The 20,626-nt window shown below is 44.6% G+C and overlaps 1 protein-coding gene across 6 annotated transcripts in view; it reads left to right on the top strand.

Moving 5' to 3' along the window:
* ADAD1 (adenosine deaminase domain containing 1) overlaps positions 1-19,239 on the top strand; it is a 2,301,686-nt gene extending 2,282,447 nt beyond the window's left edge. For all 6 annotated transcript variants that reach the window (XM_044061675.1, XM_044061674.1, XM_044061678.1 and 3 more), the window contains one exon: positions 18,875-19,239. In XM_044061675.1, the coding sequence (XP_043917610.1) occupies positions 18,875-18,988 (114 nt within the window). In that variant the 3' untranslated portion in view covers positions 18,989-19,239. The remainder of the gene's footprint in view (positions 1-18,874) is intronic.
* The last annotated feature ends 1,387 nt before the right edge of the window (positions 19,240-20,626 follow it).

The following is a 20,626-nucleotide window of genomic DNA, read 5'->3' as shown; positions in this document are numbered from 1 at the left end:
TTTTACTATCTAATCTGTGGTGATCTACCCCTGTACCTTAGATTAATGCAATAGTGATCCATTAGACAATCTACAATTATGGTAAGTTTACTTATACAACTGTTCTTTCCTACTCACATTCCTCAGGTTCCTTTTACTCCTGTTGGTCACATGTCAACTGAGTTGCAATTGTATTTTTCATATACTGCATCCAGGTGAACAGCCAGAGTTCACAGTGGAATATGAAAGCAAGGATGTTCCTAAAATCACATCTGGCACACCTTATACCAGTGAGTATCAACTTGTTCCACCTCTGGGAAAGGAGGATTCCCTCTGCATTGATCTCCATTGGACAGAGTATGTCTTATTTCAGCACCAATGAACAGCTGGCTCCTGACAAAACAGCATAATACACTCCTGGATATTTCTCTTATGTACTCCATTTATTGTTCTTCTAAGCTCTTGACTGTATTTAATATGTATACTGTATATACTGTATGTAGTCTTGCAGATAAAATATCCATTATTTTTGCTGTGGTCTTTTTTGCATATGTAGAAGATGCTACATTAGTATGTACAGTGTACTCATATTGGGAAAATAACTGTGATTGCTGTTTTTATTACATTTTTTGCATGCCTTTGCTGTATGTATTTCATCATTTTGTCTTATGAAAATGTGTATGTCTAATGATATGTACTTGTTTCTGATATTATCTTTGCTCATTGTTCTTTCATTATCAAGAATGTTGTTAAACTTGAATTATTTTGATGATTTTGGCATTATTTGTCCTTCACAGCTTTTCTTTCTTATTCTCTGCTTAAAATTGGATCTGCCAAGTCAAAATGTCTGTAATAAATATGAATAAAGTAAATAGTGAATCTCATTCTGTTGCAAAACAACATATGGTGGTGATTTCACTTTAGATATAAAAACATTTAGCACATAAACAACAGCAAATCCTTGGTAGATAATCTGAGATCCAGATTTAGCCATAAATTATAACATTTAAGCAATTCTGCATTATAAAACTAATTAACTAGTTGGGTGCTCCTGTCATCTATATTCATGCCTTCAGCTGTAGCTGTATTTATCACATAAAAAGTTGAAATAAATATTGCTTGTATTGTGTTATATTGATTAACTGGATTGAATCTGTATTGCAGTAGATGCCAGGGAAGCAGGCATGTTTCTGTACAAATATAGTATCAGTGCAACTGTATTATAAAGAAAGTCCACTTCTTTCTCCCCGTTTGAGGAAGGGTTGTTGAGAAATTTCTTGATCTTATGTTGTCTCTTCCATCTGTTCCTCAAGGAATGGATTATTGGATTTGTCTCAGATCCGACTTCTGCCACTCTCAGACTTTCGATCCAGTGTTCAGGGTCGTCCCCTTACCCATAACCCCCTTTAATGAGAGAGATATCTCAGATATTGCTGCTTGTTCCTTTGCTTAGGCTCATTGGCTAGATAATTACTAATCTTTTATAGTGACTTTTTTTCACCATCTCTTTCTCAGAAGTTTATCTCTAGTTCATTCGATGTTTATGTTCTACCTTCTCTTACCCTGATATTTAAAAAAAAAAAAAAAATGGTTCCCGGATCACTCCCCTTTTTCGATTGTTAATGGGTGCCATGGCTTCTATTTGGAGGGTTTGTGGTCCTATCTTGTGCTGTGCATGCAAGGCTTTCAGAGAGTGCTCTGTCATTCTAGAGAGCAGACTTTCCTCTCTGGTTCATATGCATCACACCCCATAGGATTTTCCTGGGTCCTAATCCTGCTCTCTGTCCTGTTGGGACAGCCAATCTGCAAAAGTCTTGAGTCCATCCACATTGTGGATCTCAGTCAGCTTCCAAGTCCTCCATAGATCATCCCACTTGGGAAGTTCTTTGGATGCGTAAGTGCAAAAGGAGGCATATTGACTTCCGACAGGAGTCCCTAACTGACTTTGGGGGGGGGGCCGCAGATCCCATCTTGAGGGTGTCTTGTTCACTGAAACATTATTGCTACTCAGAAAGAGGATGAACCTCACCACAAGAAAGGTGGTGGCATTTAGGGCTGGCCCATCTACTATTTGGGTGGTGCCCCCCCTTCCCCGGCACAGAGGAGAAGATAGATTTAATTTCTAAACCCAACAAATTTCTGGTTTCCCCAAAAGACTGCCCTTATTGAAGCAAGGGTCTGGCCATTGATTCCACAGTGGTGGTGGCAGCAGCCACCAAGAAGAAACTGGCTGAAAAGATTTCAACTGTTTGTCCCCCTAAAAGGGAGTCTCATGCCTTGGACAGATTTGGGAAGTGAGTCTATGCTTCAGTGACACCTTTGCTGTCAGGGAGCTGAATTATCTGGTACATCTTACATGCTTCCAGAGAGATTTGGCCACAGAACTCTCCAAATTTCTTGAGTCCCTTTCTTTTGAGGAGATAGTGTCTGTCAACTCCAGTTGGCCAACTTTCAGTCCTTGTCTCATGTCTTGATGTGCTTCATTTCCAGTGCCTCAGAAGAGCGCCTTTAGGGCTGCGGGCACAGTCATAACCATTTGGAGACTTTTCTGGATGTGCCTACACAATTTTGTGAAACACTTTAAGATGTTCTTCATCAATGCCCGTTGTGATGGATCAACAATCTTTAGTCCAAAACTTAAAGAAGCACTATCCAGGAGTGAGCAAGACATTGTCTGCCATAGGGATCCAGTTTTCTACTGCATAAGGACCTTTTACAGAAACCGAAAGGCAGGGAAGAAACTGTGGTTCTGGAAGTCTCGAGTGTTTGTACATGGCAGTCCTAGAGAGAGAGAACCCCACCCCACAGAGGCAGAAGGGAGTGAACTGTAATTGTGGATGTTGCCCATGTGGCAGAGGTGGCCTGCAAAACTTTGGCTTTTGGGATCCCTTCTCTGATAGGTCTTATGAACACTCCTAACATTTGCATGACTGCCTCACTTTGGAGGCAGTTGGGGAACATGTATCCCTGCACCCCACGGCGTGGACATCAAACATGCAAAATGTTTTGGTGCAGAGGATCATAATCAGAGGCTACTCCATCCTCTTTCTCTACTCTACACCATGCTCAAAGAAACGTCCTGATGTTCCACCTTCTCAATGGGAAGTAGCAGCATTAAAAATAGAAAAGCTGCTAAAAATTGAATCATTCAAGCATTTCCACCAGAGCAGCGAGACTCTAGAGCCTACTTAAGATTTTTTTTGTTGGCAAAAAAAATGGGGAGCATTTCCCGGGAAAGACTGTTTAGGGCACATGACCCCCTGCTGAGGCCAGTCTTCACATTAACATCTTGGAAGTGAGAGCTGTCATAGAATTGCAGGCCTTTCAGGGCACACTTCCCTTAGGTGTGATTTTAGTCCAGGGGACAACATGTCAGTGGGTCTGGTACATCAACAAACAGGGAGGAACACAATCTTAACCACTTGTGTTGGGATGCTATGAAAGTATGGAAATGGGTGATGTCTTCTCACTGCTTATTGCAAGGCACATTCCAGGCAAGTACATATTTCTAGCAGACAAGTTGAGCAGGTTCCTTCTTCTCCCTTATAAGTGTTCCCTCAGTACAACAGTGGCAGATCAGATTTTCAGCAGTTGGGGCCAACCTTGCTGCAGTCTGTTTGCTTCCCCCTACAGCACCAAATACAGCAGATACTTTGCCCTTATCCTCTGGCAGGGGGGAGTCACTGGCCTCTGATCCACAATTGCCCCCCCCCCCCGATTACTGTACACTTTTCCATTTATCCCTTTCATACCAAAATTTCTTCAGAAAATATTGCCAAGGAAGGCCACAGTGATTCTCATTGCTCCCTTTTGGTCTCAATAGGTGTGATTTCCTTCCTCTGATCTCATTTTGCTCACCCTCCCTGGATGCTGGGGTCAGCCCCCAATCTTCTCTCTCACCCATCCAGGTTGACTCTCCAGGACATTCAAGCCCTGTAACTTACAGCATAGTTTCTCCAATTCCAGTGGTGGCTAGACAGTCCAGGCTTTCTTCCCAAGTAGTTCATATTTTGACCTCTTCACAACGACCTCTCACCAGGGAGATTTATAAAATTTAGTGGAAAAGATTTTCTATCTCTGCTTCCAGCAGAAACCTAGATCCTTTTAGGACCCTTTTCCAGTTATTTTGGACTTTCTATCATTTCCCTTTAATGGCGGAGCCAGTTACTCCACTATTAAAGCGCAACTAGCAGTCATCTCCAGTTTTCATACTGGGGAGAATCATTGATGTTAAGTTGTCTATCTCGCCCGGCTCCGACTCTGCCATCTTCGAAAGCTCGCGTGCTGCTTACTGGCTCGAGGCCCCCTCCTATATCCCATGATGCCTGGTGCTAGACACCCAGATCTCATTTGCCGCTTCTGCTATGAGGTTACGTTTACTGGCTCAGGTCGTAATTTTCACTTTGTTCTTATATTTAGGACTTTATTGTACTTTGTTAGGTATACTTTTATTGTTAGCTTAGAGTACATTCCATAGCAGTTTGTTAGTGTTTATCTCCCCTTCAAAACTTATTTTCTCTTTAGAGAGTTTTTCCTTTCCCTCCCCCACCCCCATTTACCTTTCAAAGTAAGCCATTTTAGTTAGAGGCTTATCATTGTTTTATTTTTAAGGTAGACAAAAGTTTCCTTTAGTAAATTGTGATAGTGTGTGTGTGCTGTTAGGGTTTGGTAACTAGTGTGAATTGTGTGCATTTTTTTTTTCAGTTACCTACTCTCCACTCTACTTGTTATTTGTATTTGATTTTCCTTTACAGGAATGTCTAAAGACACAAAAGTGTCGGGATTCAAGAAGTGTGACTCATGCTGTCAGAAAATGTCTCTGACAGATGGTCACACTTCTTGTGTCTACTGCTTGGGCTCCCTATACCTGCAGGACTCTTGTTCGGTGTGTCACGCCTTTAGTCCAAGAGTCCTGCAGGAGTGTAGGAATAAGCTTATCCTGAGGGGTTTGCTTAAACCTGAAGGATCACCGGCCAAGACTCAGTCAGTGAAACCTTCTTGGCCATCGAAGACGTCGCTCGGTATGGCTTCTGCTTCAACTTCGGTTCCGGCTGGAACCGAAGTACCTATCTCTACATCAGCTTCGGCTCCAGCTGAAGCCGAAGTACCTATCTCTCAGTCGGCTCCGACTCTTCCATCAGAACCGTCAGGGAGTCGGAAATGCTCCAGGTTACCATCATTGGAGTCGATACACTCGGCTCCAGGGTCACCCTTATTGCAATCTGAGCTGAGTCATAGATCCCACTCATCTTGGTCGTCCAGGCTATCTGACCATGATTTGGAGAGAATGGTGAGCAGGCTTTTAAAGTCGCAGGCCCTGGCAAAAATGCTATCCAGCTCCCCTCACCAGGGTTCAGCTCTTCCTGTTTCTCCAATACTTCCTCCTTCGACTCATCTCTTGAGTTCGGAGCCGGAGCATGCTGTGGCTGAAACCGTGGGTCCGTCGGCACCGATACCTCCCCTTTCGGTGCCGTTGTCTCCTCCGATCTCTTCCATGGTGCCGTCCTTGGAGGGATCTGGGCGCTGGGACTCCCTCGTCGGCTCTGAGGGGGCGAGTGGCATTGGACCCTTGTCCGACCCCGTTCTCCCTCTCGGAGTTTCGGCGCAGGTGAGTTTGGCTCCTACATCGGCTTCGGAGCCGTCCCTCTTGGTGCCAGGAAGGATTCCGGTCTCTTCGGAGCCGGAGCCTTCTATGGCATCGGGAAGGGGTGCCTTCGAGGTCATGAGGAGTGTGCTGGCATCTGAGTCAGCCTCACGGTCGGCCTCATCGGCTCCTCCCCCCATGGTGCCTGCTCCTGCCTCTGCCCCTCCTCCAGACCCCAAGCGTGGGGAACATGCGCTCCAGGGCACCCCATTGGGTGTATCTTCCTCTTCCGAGGCCTCCTCTGTTCATTCAGAGGAGCCCCCCTCAAAAGAGAAAATGCAAGAGGAAGCATGTTGACTCCCCTGAGTTTGTCACTTCAGATACCGACTTGGAGGAGTCGGAAGGGTCCCCGAGATCCCCCTCTGAGGACGTCTCCTTCTCAGACATCCTTGAAATCCTTAGGCAGAGGGGGAACTGGAATACCCTTAACCCTTCCGAGGATGAGTCGGTATTCCTGGATGCGTTTGGTTCCCGACCCTCCACCTCCTGGGTGTCTCCACCTTTTGATCCACTGATGTCGGTGGTGGCTCGAAAGGTGTGGTCAGCTCCAGACACAATGGAACCAGCTCCCCGTAGGTCCACAAAATTCATCACCGCCCCTCAGGACAAGCAATTTTTGACCAAGAGTGTTCCCGTTGATGCCATGGTGGTAGCAACGGCCACTAAAAAGGAGTTGGCTGAAACTTCTTCATCTGTCTATCCCCTTAATAAGGAATCTAGGACGATGGACAGATATAGGTTCATAGGTAGATACTAGGCTATTTGCCCTAGGGCATTTATAAGCCTAGCCAGAGTGTATTTGGCTTCCGCCTCCCTATTAGATTAGCCTACTGTGCCTCTGTAAAGTAGGTCACAGAAGGTACCCTTTTAAGATTAGTTTACTGTGCCTCTGTCTAGCAGGGACACAGGAGAGATCCCAGGGGTGAATTTGTGATTTCTCATCCACGCGTCCAAATTTCGCTTGAAGAGGGTCAGCGAGGGGCTATGTCTAACATGAATTGGGATTCTATTCCAGAGTGAGGGGAGCCTCTGGGAAATTAATCTGTCCCTCCAGCATGTCCTATTTATTTTTGTGCTGAGGTTTAGGCCCCTCTAATTCTGGGTTTGACATGGCTTTGTACATCAGGCATAGATTGCCTCTGAGTAGGCGGTAAGCAACTGAGTAGAGCTGGAGTTTCTTTAGTTGAGCTGCATAGGACATCTGTTTGTAGCCCATGATCCTCTTGGCGAGGTACTTTTGGGATTTCTCTAGTTGCTGCAGGTGTCAGGTAAGGTACATCGTATTCAATTATGGGCCTGATGAGTGAAGAGCAGACTTTGTGGAGCCTGGAATAGTTTAAACCTGTTTAGGTGGCGCTGCTGGAAGCTGCTCAGTGTGCAAAACCACGCAAAAAGAGAGTTGTAGGGTTTTAAGAGAGGGAGATCAAGGAGTTTAGAATTGACCCAAAATGGCCAATAAAACTACAGCTTCTAGGTAGTAACCACTCCTCCAGGAACAGGCAGGCTGTTCAGTGTTAACCACTCCCACTGGTGAACACAGAGACTTCCCATTAGCCCAAGCAAGCACTGGCCTTCTAGAAACTTCCAAACAGTTCAGAATAGCAAATCTGTAACTGAACTTTCTTAACTTTCAGAAGGGAAGTGGATGTTTTCCTCAGCGACCCTTTCCATGAGGTCTCTGAACTATTTGTGCCATTTTACCCGCCTTCAAAGGGATCTCCTTAAAGAGTTAGTAGATACCCTTCAAGATCCATCAGCTGCGGGGGCTCAGGCTAAGATTGCCTCCCAGCTGGCGACTCTAAATTCTGTAGTGAACTCCTCCATGCGGCTCATCTCTTATGCAGCCGATGGAGCGAGTAGGGCCACAGGCACAGATGTGGCTTTGAGGAGACACACTTGGATGCGGTTATGCAACTTTGCAGAACCCTTTAAGGCGTCTTTCACCAACAACCCCCTTTGATGGTTCTGCTCTGTTTGGACCACAGGTGAAGGATACACTTACCAGGTGTGAGCAGGAAGGCAAGACTATCTCTGCCGTTGGAGTCTGTTTTTCCACTCCTTCAAGACCGTATCCCAAGGGTCAGAAGAGTGGGAAGATGTGGTTCTGGAAATCCCAGGGAGCCGTGCCTGACACACGTGGAGAGTTCCCCTCCAGGGGCAGAGGAGGGAACAACAATAGACGCCACCTTAGGGGCGGGGGGGGTCCACAAAATCAGGGCCAAAGAGAATCCTTCTCTGACAAGCCCTTCCAGCATCCCTGAAGTGCTGCCCGGCAGTCGGGGGAAGATTATCACTGTACCCAGAAGCCTGGCAAAGTATAACAAAAGACAAAAGGGTACTCTGTCATATCCGAAGGCTACAAAATCCCCTTCTTTCGCACTCCCTACATTCCCAACAGATCCCTTCCAGATGTTCCACCCAATCTAAGGGATCAAGCAGTTCAAGAAATTTCAAAACTGCTAAGAAAAAGAGCCATCCAGTCAGTCCCAGCAGACCAACAAGGAAACGGAATATACTCAAGGTTCTTTTTGGTACCAAAAAAGACAGGGGACTGGATACCCATTCTGGATCTCAGCAGACTAAACAGGTCTGTTCAAAGAACGAAGTTCCGGATGGTCACGCTACAGTCCATTTTACCCTTTCTGGGTCAGGACAATTTGATGTGCTCCATAGATCTTCAGGATGCGTACTACCATATCAAAATGCACAGACGCTCCAGAAGATTCCTCCGCTTCCGGCTGGGAGCCAGTCATTATCAGTTCAGAGCGCTGCCCTTTGGTCTCACCGCAGCCCCCAGGGTGTTCACCAAATGTTTGGCAATAGTCACAGCTCACTTGAGACAGCAAGGATTCTAGGTGTTTCCATATTTAGATGACTGGCTCCTTACTGCAACCACCAGGCATCACCTGCTGCTAGCCAGAGACTACACCATCCAAACGTGCTCCGCTCTAGGCATCACAATAAATTTCGAAAAGTCTGCATTGTCGTCTTGTCAGTCTATCACCTTTATAGGCGCAAACTTAAACACAAAGGACCTGTCAGCGACTCTACCAGTAGACAGAGTGTTAGCCATTCGACGACATGTGCGGGTCTTATTAGGTTGAAAAAAGATTCAGGCCTGTCCTAAAAACATTGGGTCTCATGGCAGCGGCTATAATACTAGTCCCCCTTGCACGCTTTCATATGAGGATTCTTCAGTAGATGCTGTTCACACAATGGTCTTTCCAGCAACTCCCGATGTCTCACATGATAATGATCACACAGTCATGCAAAAACCAACTTGTTTGGTGGATGGTTTCCCCATCATTACACCAGAGCAGACCATTCGTTCTTCCTCCCCCAGCAGCTACGGTAACCATGGACGTCTCCCTGATAGGGTGTGGGGGGGTATTATCAGGGCAGAACAGTCCAAGGCACCTGGCAGCCTCACGGATACCATCTGCATATCAATGTCTTGGAGATGAGAGCCGTGCTTTTAGCGTTGCAAGCTCTTCAGAACTCTCTTCCCACTGGGACCATTGCAATTCAAACAGACAATATTTCAGTGGTATGGTACATCAGCAAGCAGGGCGGAACCAAGTCATACCCCTTATGTCGAGAAGCACTCAGACTTTGGCAGTGGGCAATCTCTTCCCAATGGTTTCTGATAGCACACATCCCTGGGAAGTCCAACGTTATAGCAGACAGGCTGAGCAGAGCAATTCTCATGCCTCACGAGTGGTCTCTCAATCAGACTGTGACGGACAGAATCTTCTGCAAATGGGGTCAGCCTTGCTGCGACCTTTTTGCCACCCCCTTCAACAGCAAGTGCGACAATTTTTTTTCTCTCTCCTAACTCTTCCCGGACGCCTCCCCAGAGATGCTCTAGTTCACGATTGGCCCCAGGGACTTCTTTATGCATTCCCTCCATTCCCCCTGATTCCCAAACTAATTCAGAAAGCTACCACACTGGGATGCAAGATGATCCTCATTGCCCCTTACTGGCCTCGACAAATTTGGTTCCCCTTCCTGCATCATCACCTTCTGGAGCAGCCCTGGACCCAATTCCAGATCTCCTGATCCATCAATCGGGCAGGCGGGCTGCACCAATCTCTTCAATCTCTCCAGCTCACTGCTTGGTTTCTCCACTTCCGACCTTAGCCAGGCTTCCCAACATCTCCCATTTGGTGTGTGAAATCATCCTATCCTTGCATAAGTTGACCACTAAAAAGACTTGTGCTAGTAAGTGGAAACGTTTTTCCTTATGGGCAGAGAGCAGGAATATAGATCCCTTTTCAGCCCCTGTGCACCATATTTTAGATTTTCTAGCAGAACTTTTTCGAACTGGATCCTCTTCTGCCACGATTAGAGTTCAGCTAGCTGCAATTTCAAACTTTCATACGAGGCCTATCTGATTCAAGCATCATGTCTCATAAGCTTTGTAAAGCTTTTCTGAAGGGGACCACTCTACTCAGGCCCCCAGTAAGAGATCCCCCGCCTCCGTGGGATCTGAATTTGATTTTAGCTTTTCTGATACTGCCCCCCTTTGAACCGGCAGCTTCTTGTTCCTTGAAATTTCTTTCTTGGAAAACCCTTCTTTTGGTTGCAGTTACGTCGGCCAGAAGAGTTTCTGAACTTCAGGCTCTCTGTGTTCGTCCTCCTTACCTAGTCTTTCACAATGATAGCGTTTCTCTTCAGACTAATCCTTCCTTTCTCCCAAAGGTTACTTCTGATTGTAATTTGAATCAATCCATTGAACTGCCCGTGTTCTTTCCGAATTATTCCAACAAGGCAGAATACAAATTACATCAGTTGGACGTCCATAGACAATTACGCTTTTACTTGCATAGAACCAAGCAATTCAGAAAATCAGACCAGTTGTTCCTGTCTTACGCTGAAGGAAAACAAGGCATACCAGTGTCAAAAGTCACCTTATCTAGGTGGTTGTCTTCTATCAGTTGAGAAATAGACCTTCCTACTAAACCCAAAGCTCACTCCACCAGAGCTTTATCTGCTTCTGTGGCTTTTCAGGCTAGATTGCCAATGGAAACTATTTGTGCGGCAGCTACCTGGGCTAACCCACATACCTTCATTTCACATTATAAGCTGGATGTGGCTTCCAGAAGCAGAGCTGATTTTGGTTCCACTGTTCTGAAGAGTCTGTTCCGATGAGCCACCCAGGATTGAGGTGCTAGGGACGCTGTCCCAACCAGCAAGAATGAAGGCGAGATAGACAACTTAACATTAAGAAGTTATGTACCTACCATAACGTTCCATGTTAGTTGTCTTCTTCTCGCCTTCTTTCTTGCGTCCCACCCTCCATCCCCCTATCCTAGTAGACCGAGAAGAGTTCCTTAGGCTTCCTTATCACTGGCTGTTACTTCTGACTGTCAGTCTCTCCAGTAGTTTCCTGTATCCTGCTACAGTTACTGTGTTATCATGATTGTTATTATGCCTGTAGTTAGGTTAACAAACGAGATCTGGGTATCTAGCGCCAAGCATCATGGGATATAGGAGGGGGCCTCAAGCCAGTAAGCAGCTCTCGAGCTTTTGAAGATGGCCAAGTGGCTCCGAACCCAACCAGCAAGAAAGAAGGCAACAAGAAGGCAACTAACATGGAACGTTATGGTAGGTACATAACTTCTTATTCCATAGTCTCCCTTAGACCATCCAAAGCTTTTCTTAGGGTAACTTCCTGCAACTCCATCTCATTGATTCTGCCCCTCCTTGGGACATTACCATTCTGTTACAGGACTTAACTATCCCACCTTTTGAATGTGCAGCCAAATTTGACGTAAACTTCTTGTTGTGAAAAGCTTTAATCTAATGATGTCAATCTTCATTCATTCTTGACTGATGGGTTCGGTTCCGACCTTGCAGAACCGACTTGGCCATTATACATAGCTCGTGCCAGCCAAAAACTCTAGAGCTAAGGCTCTACCCACAGTGTCTCTCTCTCTCCATTACCTCGGATCTCGTTTGCCGCATAGAAGATTGGACACATCAGTCGATGCTCTCAGCTAAGTGCTTTCATTTTTCTTTCTGAACTCTGGTTATTTAAAAAAATTTTGCTAGAAAGTTTCACGACATCATTCTGTAATGAGTGACAGTGTTTCTGACTATACCCACCTCCCTTTTTACCTTTAGGTAACTCATTTTACCATTGTTGGTATCAGCCCTCCTCCCTCTTTCCAAGACTGTTGGAAATTTTTGATACCATTGTTGGTATCTTCCTTTCTTCTTCTTTCCCCCCCCTATTCCCCTTATCCATTTTGGATATCTTCTTATGCCATTGTTGGTATATTAAAAAAAATATATATATATATATATTCCTTTCTGTCCTTTCTTCTCTTTTGTGTGTGTGTGTGTGTGTATATATATATATATAAGTAACATACTAATTTTTTCAGTGTGGCAGAAAAGCAAAAGTAGACATCTGGGTTTAAACAGTGTCAAGACTGTGGCAGGAAGATGCCCAACTCTGATGGGCATCTTTCGTGCACGTATTGTTTGGGTGCCCCTCATTTGGACTTGACTTTCACTATTCAGGGCTTTAGCGCCTGTACTTTAACTGAAAGGTGCAACAAACTTATCCTGAAAGGTTTATTAAAAATTTCCTTTTTCTGAAGCTCTTTCTAAGGCGGACACTTAAAAATCTCTTAATGCCAAGTCAAAGAAAAGACGTCACTCTGTGCCGACCTCCCCTACGGCACACGAACTTAAGTCACAAAACCCTCAGGTTCTGACGGTTTCTTCAGAACCTAAAGTCAAGGCAACAAAATTGACGACAACCTCTCCTACGGAACCGAGAGTAACTAAGTCCTCCTCAGTGCCAGCAGTCACTGAACCGGTTCAGACAAAAACAACTTCTGCTCCAACCACTACTTCAGTGTGAATGACCTCTTCGGCACCGACAGTAGTTTCTGTTCAGCCTCCAGTGTCATCTCATTCGGTTCCACAATCCCCATCCATACATTAACCTATGATGCCGAAAGTTGATTTACCAGTTATTCCCAGGACTAGATATTCCCCTTCAGTGGACCCCTTTCTGGGTCAACACCCAAGCCCCTTTATAAATGGGCCTAAGTCCCCTTCGGGAATGTCCACCCATTCCTCCACGAGTCTATCAGAATTGGACGTGGTCAGATTGGTGGATCAGCTTTTGGCAGCCAGAGGTCTTCTTGCACCATCACAAACCTCTCTCTCCCCACCCGGAGCTGAGGCTTATTCTCCACCAGTTTATTTTCCTTCAACCTCTTTTCAGGGTTTGGAGCCCCTCACTTCACTCAAAGTGCCAGTTACCTCAGTGTCGACAGTGGATCTCCCCTCAGTACTGGAGTTGACTCTGTGGACTTAGGCTCCTTCAGATTCATTGCACACCTGGGACTGTGATTTGGCTGTCAGCTCTGAGGTCCTTGGCCCGGTGCTGGTTATTTCCTTGGTGCCGTTGTCAGATCTCAGGGCCATGACAGTTTTGAGCCCTCTCTCAGCTCCTACTCTGGGTGACAGCTCATCAGAGCGGGGTGTGACCCCAGTTCCGAGGTTGTCTTTCTCAATCCTGAGCTCCCATCCCTCTTTGGGCTGGCCAGCCTTCCAGATTATGGAGAGAGCTTTGGCCTCAGCAGACTCCCAGCTGGTTCCATCATTACTGGACTGCCATATTTTTGTTTCCTCTGGCTCACAGCTGTCACAATCTCCTGCATCAGGACAGCGGGCACAAGAGCTGCAAGACAGCCCAGTTCAAGGTCCCCCCTCTTCAGAGTCCTCCTCAGAACCTCCCCCTGAGCAGCCACCCCATAAGAGGATGTGCAAGAGGAAGCACCTGGATTCTCTGGAAGAATCTTTCACTGAAGACACAGATTACGATGAAGGGGACGGGTCCCCACAGTCACCCCCCCAGAAGATGCATCCTTGGAGACATCCTAGAAATATTTAAACAGAGGGATGATTGGAAGCCCTCAAACCCATCCTCTTGAGTCTGTATTCTTGCACTCTATTTGTGCTTGCCCTTCTACTTCTTGGGTGACTGCGCCCACTGACGATCTAGTTAAGTTGATCGTTCAGTGAGCGTGGAAAGTTCCTGACTCCTTGGAGACCAGATAAAAGTATTTCATCCCCGGAGGATCAGCCCCATTGGTCTAAGGGTCTAGCAGTGGATGCCATGTTGGTGGCAGCGGCGGCCACCAAAAAGGGACTCACTGAGAAGAGTTCAACTGTTCATCCTCCTAACCGAGAGTCTCGGACGATGGATAGATTTGGGAAGCGTGTCTTTGCTTCATTGACCATCCTTGGAACATTTTACCAGACTCCAGAGGTATCTGAAAACAGCTTTCAGATACCCTTGCAGGAGCATTATCTGACTGGGTTTGATATAAAGTAGCATTTCAGCTTGCCACGCTGGAGTCTATCTCAAATTTGTCCATGCGGCTTATTGCTCATAAAGCCAAAGGGACTTCTAGGGCAAGTGGGTACAGGCATTGCTATTAGGCGTCACACCCGGATACGCTTGTGTGATTTTGCAGAACCCTTTAAGTCTTCCTTTATCAACGCTTCTGTTGATGGTGCTTCCTTGTTTGGCCCAAAAGTCGGAGAGACACTAGCCAGGTGTGAAAAAGTTGGAAAGACACTTTCTGCTGTGGGCGTTCGTTTTTCTGCTCCTCAATAACCTTACTCCAGGAATCAGAGCAGTGGAAAGATATGGTTCAAGAAAACCCAAGGGCCTTTTCAGGACACACTTGGCGACTATTCCTCCCAGGACAGAGTGGGGGAACTCTCCCGTAATAGGCCCCTCCCGTGGCAGAGGGGTATCCACATAACCAGGGCTCCAGAGATTCCTTTTCTGGACAACCCTATCAGCGAACCTGAACAGATGCCCAGTTGCTTACCTCTGGAAGCAGTGCAGGGAAGGTTCTCTCTGCACCATTCAGCCTGGCTTGCGATAACCTTGGATACCTAGGTGCAGAAAATAATTACCAGAGATTACCATATTCCCTTCAATTTTTGTCCAAAGTCCGATGTTCCACCCAGTCAGAGGGATCTAGCAGCACTAGAGATTCAAATACTTCTTCAAAGAAAATCCAAGCAGTCCCACCAGACCAAACAGGATCTGGATTCTACTCAAGATTCTTCTTAGTGCCAAAGAAGACAGGGCAGGGAACTGGAGATCAGTCTTGGATCTCAGCCTATTGAACAAATTTGTACAATAGAAAAAATTCCGGATGGTCACGGTTCAGTCAGTCCTTCCCTTTCTAGAGAAGGATGATGGGATGTGCTCTCTAGACCTTCAGGACATGTATTACCACATAAAAATGGACAAACGCTCCAGAAGGTATCCATGCTTCCAGCTAGGAGCCAGTTATTACCAATTTCGAGCACTACCCTTTGGCCTCACCACACGCCTAGGGTGTTCAAATATACGGCAGTTGTAGCAGCTCATCTGAGACTACAAGAATTCCACGAGTTTCCATATCTAGATGACTGGCTCGTCACCGCCACCTCCAGACATCTACTGCTTTGTACCATAGACTGCTCTACATCCTGCTGACTGACTAGGCATTTCAATCAACAAAGAAAAAATCACAATTGAGTCCCACACAGGAACTTGAGTTCATCAGAGCAAGGTTAAATACAGTATCCAATGTAGTCTCCATTGCTCTACACAGACTGCTGAAACTCAGAACGCAACTTCACGGAATCATTTCCCAAAATAAAGTTCCTGCTCATCTGGTACTACAAGCTCTGGGATCCCTGGCAACAAAAATAACGTTAGTTCCCCTAGTGAGGTATCAAATGAGGCTGCTTTAATGGGTCTTGGCGGCACAGTGGTCAATTCTAATGCATCCCATGTCCCATCCAGTCTTGATAAATTGCTGCAAGAAGGATTTATCTTGGTGGATGAAACCAGAAGACAATCTATGGGGTTGGCCCTTTTCCCCCTCTCAACCCAAGGCCGTAGTGACCATGGATGCTTCCCAGATAGGGTGGGGGGGTATTTTCTGGGACAGACTGTCCAAGGCACTTGGTCCCCGCAAGAGGCCAAATTGCACATCAACATCCTAGAATTGAGAACAATGCTTTTAGCATTACAAACATTTCAGGCTGGCCTTCCTTCAGAGACAATTGCAATCCAATCGGACAACCTGTCCATGGTCTGGTGCGTCAACAAACGGGGGGAGCCAGGTCTAACCCTACATGTTGTGAAGTTCTAACGGTTTGGCAATGGGCAATCGCTTCCATCTGCTTTCTGATAGCAACACATATCCCAGGGAACTCCAATGTGATTGCGGACAAACTGAGCAGATGTATCCTCCTGCCTCATGAATGGTCTCTCAGTCCGAACGTAGCGATGAAAATTTTTTTGTCAGTTGGTTCAGCCTTGCTGCAACATATTTGCTTCTCCCGTAAACCACAAATGCAGCAGCTCCTTTGCCCTGATCCCCCCTCGCGGGTGTCCATGAGAGATGCACTTCTTCTCGATTGGCCCTCAGGACTTCTGTATGCTTTTCCCCCAATTCCACTGATCCCCCAGTTTCTGAGGGAAGCCCAACGATTCTCATTACACCATATTAGCCCCATCAGATCTGTTTTCCCTTTCTTTGGTCTCATCTGGTTCACTGCCCGTGGACTCTAAACCCAACTCCGGACCTTCTGTCTCACCCTCAGGGTCTGATGCATCCCAGTCTTCAAAATCTCAAGCTGACAGCTTGGTTTCTTGAATTCCAGTAATTGCCAGGCAGAATAATTTGTCCTCTCCATTACAAAGGATACTTGTGGCCTCTCATAAACTATCCACCAGAAAGCTTTATCTTAGCAAATGGAAAAGATTTTCAGTTTGGGCTACTGCAAATCACTTAGACCCTTTCTCAGCATCAGTTGACAAGGTACTGGAATTTTTAGCAACCCTCTTTGAAATGGGGCCCCCTACATCTACAGTTAGGGTTCACTTGGCTGCCATTTCAAATTTTCACAACGGTTTTGATGACCATTCTTTGATTTTTTTATCGTCTGTACGGAATCTTTCTTAAAGGTGCTCTGCACTTAAAACCCCCTTTCAAGGATCCTCTAGGGCCTTGGGATTTGACTTTGGTCGTACACTGTCTAATTAGACGGCCTTTTGAGCCAGCAGCCACTTGCAACATAAAGTTCCCATCTTGGAAGACTCTCTTCCTAGTAGCTGTCGTGTCTGCTAGAAGAATTTCAGAATTACACAGGCTTTGTTTAAAATATCCGTACATAATTTTTCACAAAGAAAAGAGTATCACTCAGAACCAATCCCAACTTCCTTCCCAAAGTGGTATTGGAGTCTAATATCAACCAGTCCATAGATATATCAGTTTTCTTCCCAAAATTTACAAAAGAGAGTATTGTTTACACTTGTTAATGTCCATAGACAATTACGTTTTTACTTGGCTAGAACAAAATCTTCTGGAAAATCAGACAAACTATTTCTGTTATTTTCAGGACCCAGATTGGACAAGGCCTTATCAAAGGTCACCCTGTCAGAATGGCTAAGGGGAATGTATCACCTTTGTATATGACCAAACCAAACTCAATTTGTCATCTACTGTTAGAGCTCATTCTGCAAGATCTGTTTCCACTTCAGCTGTATTCCATTCCAGAGCTTCTATGGAAGACATATGTGCAGCTGCATCTTGAGCTACTCCGCATACCTTTATCACTCATTACAAGTTAGACATGGTCTCCAGGGGAAGAGCATCCTTTGGCTCTATGGTGCTCAGGAATATCCTTCCTTAGGACCTCCCAAGATCTAAAGTAGCTAGGGACTCTGTCCCATCAGTCAAGAATGAATGAAGTTTGACAACATCAGATAAAGAAGTTATGTTCTTACCATAATGTTCCATCTGTGTTGTCGATCTTCATTCATTTTTGGCATCCCACTGTCTTGCCCCCTCCAAGAGACTCCTGGAAGGTCCAGACTTAGTCCTGGGATGTTACAGGATTATACCTTAGACAGGGCTTCTGTACTTCTTTTATACTAGGCAAACTCTATCTGAGGTAATGGGGCGAGAGGCATTGCGAGTAGAGCCTTAGCTCGAGGATTTTTTTTCTGGCGTGAGCTATGTATAATGGCCTAGTCGGTTCCGAGAGGTCGGAACCCAGTCAAGAATAAATGAAGATAGACAACACAAAACTTTATGGTAAGAACATAACTTTTTTTTTTTTTTTTTTTTTTTTGGTAGCCATCGCCTCTCCTAGGAGGATTTCAGAGGTACACTTCTTATCTAGCAAACCTCCTTATCTGGTTTTCTGCATAGAATGAGTTACTCTAAGAATTATTCTTTCCTTTCTTCCAAAGGTGGCTTCTGAATCAATTCTTAATCAATCAGCTTTCCTGTTTTCTTCCCAGAATTCTCCCAATAACGATGAGCACCTGCTACATTTGCTGAGTGTACATCATTAGCTTTTTTCTGTTTGCATCATACTAAAAAGATTAGAAAGACTGATCAGTTATTTGTCTACTTTTCCTCAACCCTCTTGCTGGTTATCTGATTACATCTCTCATATCTACAGAGAGAAGTGGTTATCCTTACTCAAACTTCCTAAGGTTCACTCAACTAGATCTGTGTCTACACAGTAGATTTCTTCTCCAAAGTATCACTTGGTGACATTTGTGCCACTGGTTCTTGGTCCAGTGTCCATACCTTCATTTTTCAGTATAAATTGGACTTGATATCAAGGTCAGGAGCCTTCTTTGGTCTAGCCATTCTGTGGAATATCTTTCCATGAGACCTCCCAAGAGTATTAGAATCTGGGGACTCTGTCCCATCCATTGAAGAACAAACAAAAGATAAAACATCAGATACAAAAAGTCTATACTTAGCATAACAATAGATCTGTTGACTGAACTTGGCTTCATTGGCTTGATCGTGTACTTTTCAAGTTCTAGGTTCGGCAGCTGTTTTTTCATAGTATATGACATTGGTCTTATAGGTTTGGGGGCAATTTCCTTTATAGTGATATGGGGACAAAGTCAGTCTGAGGTATTTCTGTCATTGCAGGGGGTTATGGATAAGGGGAGGAGCCTCGGCAAGTCTGAGATTTGCCAAAGTCTGATCAGAGATCTGAGGCTACCACCTACTGGAAGCAGATCAGTGGGAGAGGAATGTGTTCTTTATTGCTCACAGTGTTGAAAACGCATGCATCAGATCATGAAAGTGCTTTGAAAAGGGCTTCTATTGGAAAGTAAACTTCATGAGAAAAAGTATCAAAGTAAAATTTATGTATAATTTAAACTTTTTTTTCTTTTTTTAGATGATGTCCATCTCATATGTAGAAGCTAAGTGTGTATTTAAATCCTACTTGGAGCAGAAAGGCTATGGATCTTGGATTGTCAAATCCCGGCGGAGTGACCATTTCAGCTTGTGATCACTTGCTTATTATTTTTTTTGTTTTAAAAAAATCTACAAAGACGTTTGAGATTGTTTTCTGGCTGTGCGGGAGCTTAGCTGTGCTTTCTGATTATAGTTATATTTTCTTTCCTTCTGACCTTTCAATGATATGTAAAGGAGTGCTTTCATTGTGTTACTTCTGTTTGTTTTTCCATATAGAACTTTTGCAACCTATGTATGTATACCATTTCCTTTCCTCCTTATAATTAAAAAAAAAAATGGAACAAGCGCTGTTTCTTGTTGCTCTCATTTAGAAAGTTTTGAGTCGCATCTGTTTACAGTTCTCAGAATACAGTTCAAATTTAGAAATGATAAAAGGGACGGACACATGTTCAAACAAAGTTTGGGCCACATTTTTAGTGTTTTTGTGCAGCTGGCATTTCATAGTATCAGTATTTGTTGAGCCTCAATAAACATTTGTGATGTTTAATAAAAAAATATTTTGTACCATCCCTTGCTGATATCAAGCCCATAGGTCAGTTCATTTTCTTGTTGCATTATTCATTCCATGCATCGATGAAGGCTAGAAACTGAATTGTAAAGGTTGTCATACTGCAGGATTGGAACTAATCCATTGCCTGCTGTTGTATACTCTCGTCTTTGCCAAACTAGCCATGATAGCACATTGTGTTTCCTTAGTTGTGCTCTACCGTGGATGTCTTTCTACACCACTTCACTTTCTAACTTGCTGCTGGGCCTCCCACAGGGAATATATGGATGTCTGCCCATCGGCTCCCTTCTCACGTTGTAGTATATCTCCCAGGCACTGATTAAACTTTGGTCACTAGTCTTGCATTTTTGAATGCCGCCTTCTGAGCTGTTTGCTGATCCATGATGAATGTTTGCGGTCCAAATGGAGAGATGATAAAATCAGCAAAAGGAGAGAATTATTGGTGTAATTGAATTCATCCTCAAGTCTTGTTGAGTACCTTCATGAGGTAGACCCTGTTTTTTTTTTACAAAATCTCACCAAGACAACAATGATATATATAGATTGCATTTTGTATAATGTATATATCATGGATAGATGCAGGTTAAAAAAATAAAGAAGATAACTGGGTGCACAAGTCCTAGGATAAAAAAGTGCCCAATCCTAGTAGGCGCACTGGTACCAGGACTGGAAAAAATGACAGTGTAGAATCATCAAGACTCTGAAATATTCCTACAATGTAGCTAAGCCAGGCCCAAGGGAAAGACCCGCCCCCCCTTGTAGAAGGAAGTAGCAGTCCACACAAATCACAAAATCTGATTGGCCAAAAAGAGCCGTACAGATGATAGAGTGGACTAGGGCTACTGAGGATAAGGAAGAAATTACATATTGTTACTATTATGCAAGAAGCCCAGAATTATTTCTAGACAAAATATATATGGAAAGATTGAGAGAAATTAGAGGAAGGAAATATACTTCCATAAGAAAAACTGTCAGAAGCTTCAAATAAAAATTTGTGTTCATTGATACAACAGATCCACGAAAAACACTACATAGACCAAGAAACCTTTTGCTGTTTGGAAAAAGAAGTGACCGAGGAAGTGCGAAAATTTAAAGAACAAAATTGAGACATTTGAAGGGTATGAAAAAGAAATAAGGACATGGGAAAGAAAGAGAGATCTGATA

Source organism: Protopterus annectens, chromosome 2.part0, assembly GCF_019279795.1.
Source record: "Protopterus annectens isolate FY-2018-M chromosome 2.part0, PAN1.0, whole genome shotgun sequence".
Lineage (NCBI taxonomy): Eukaryota > Metazoa > Chordata > Ceratodontiformes > Protopteridae > Protopterus > Protopterus annectens.
Note: the sequence above shows the minus strand (reverse complement) of the source record. Positions and strands in the feature narration are given on the sequence as shown.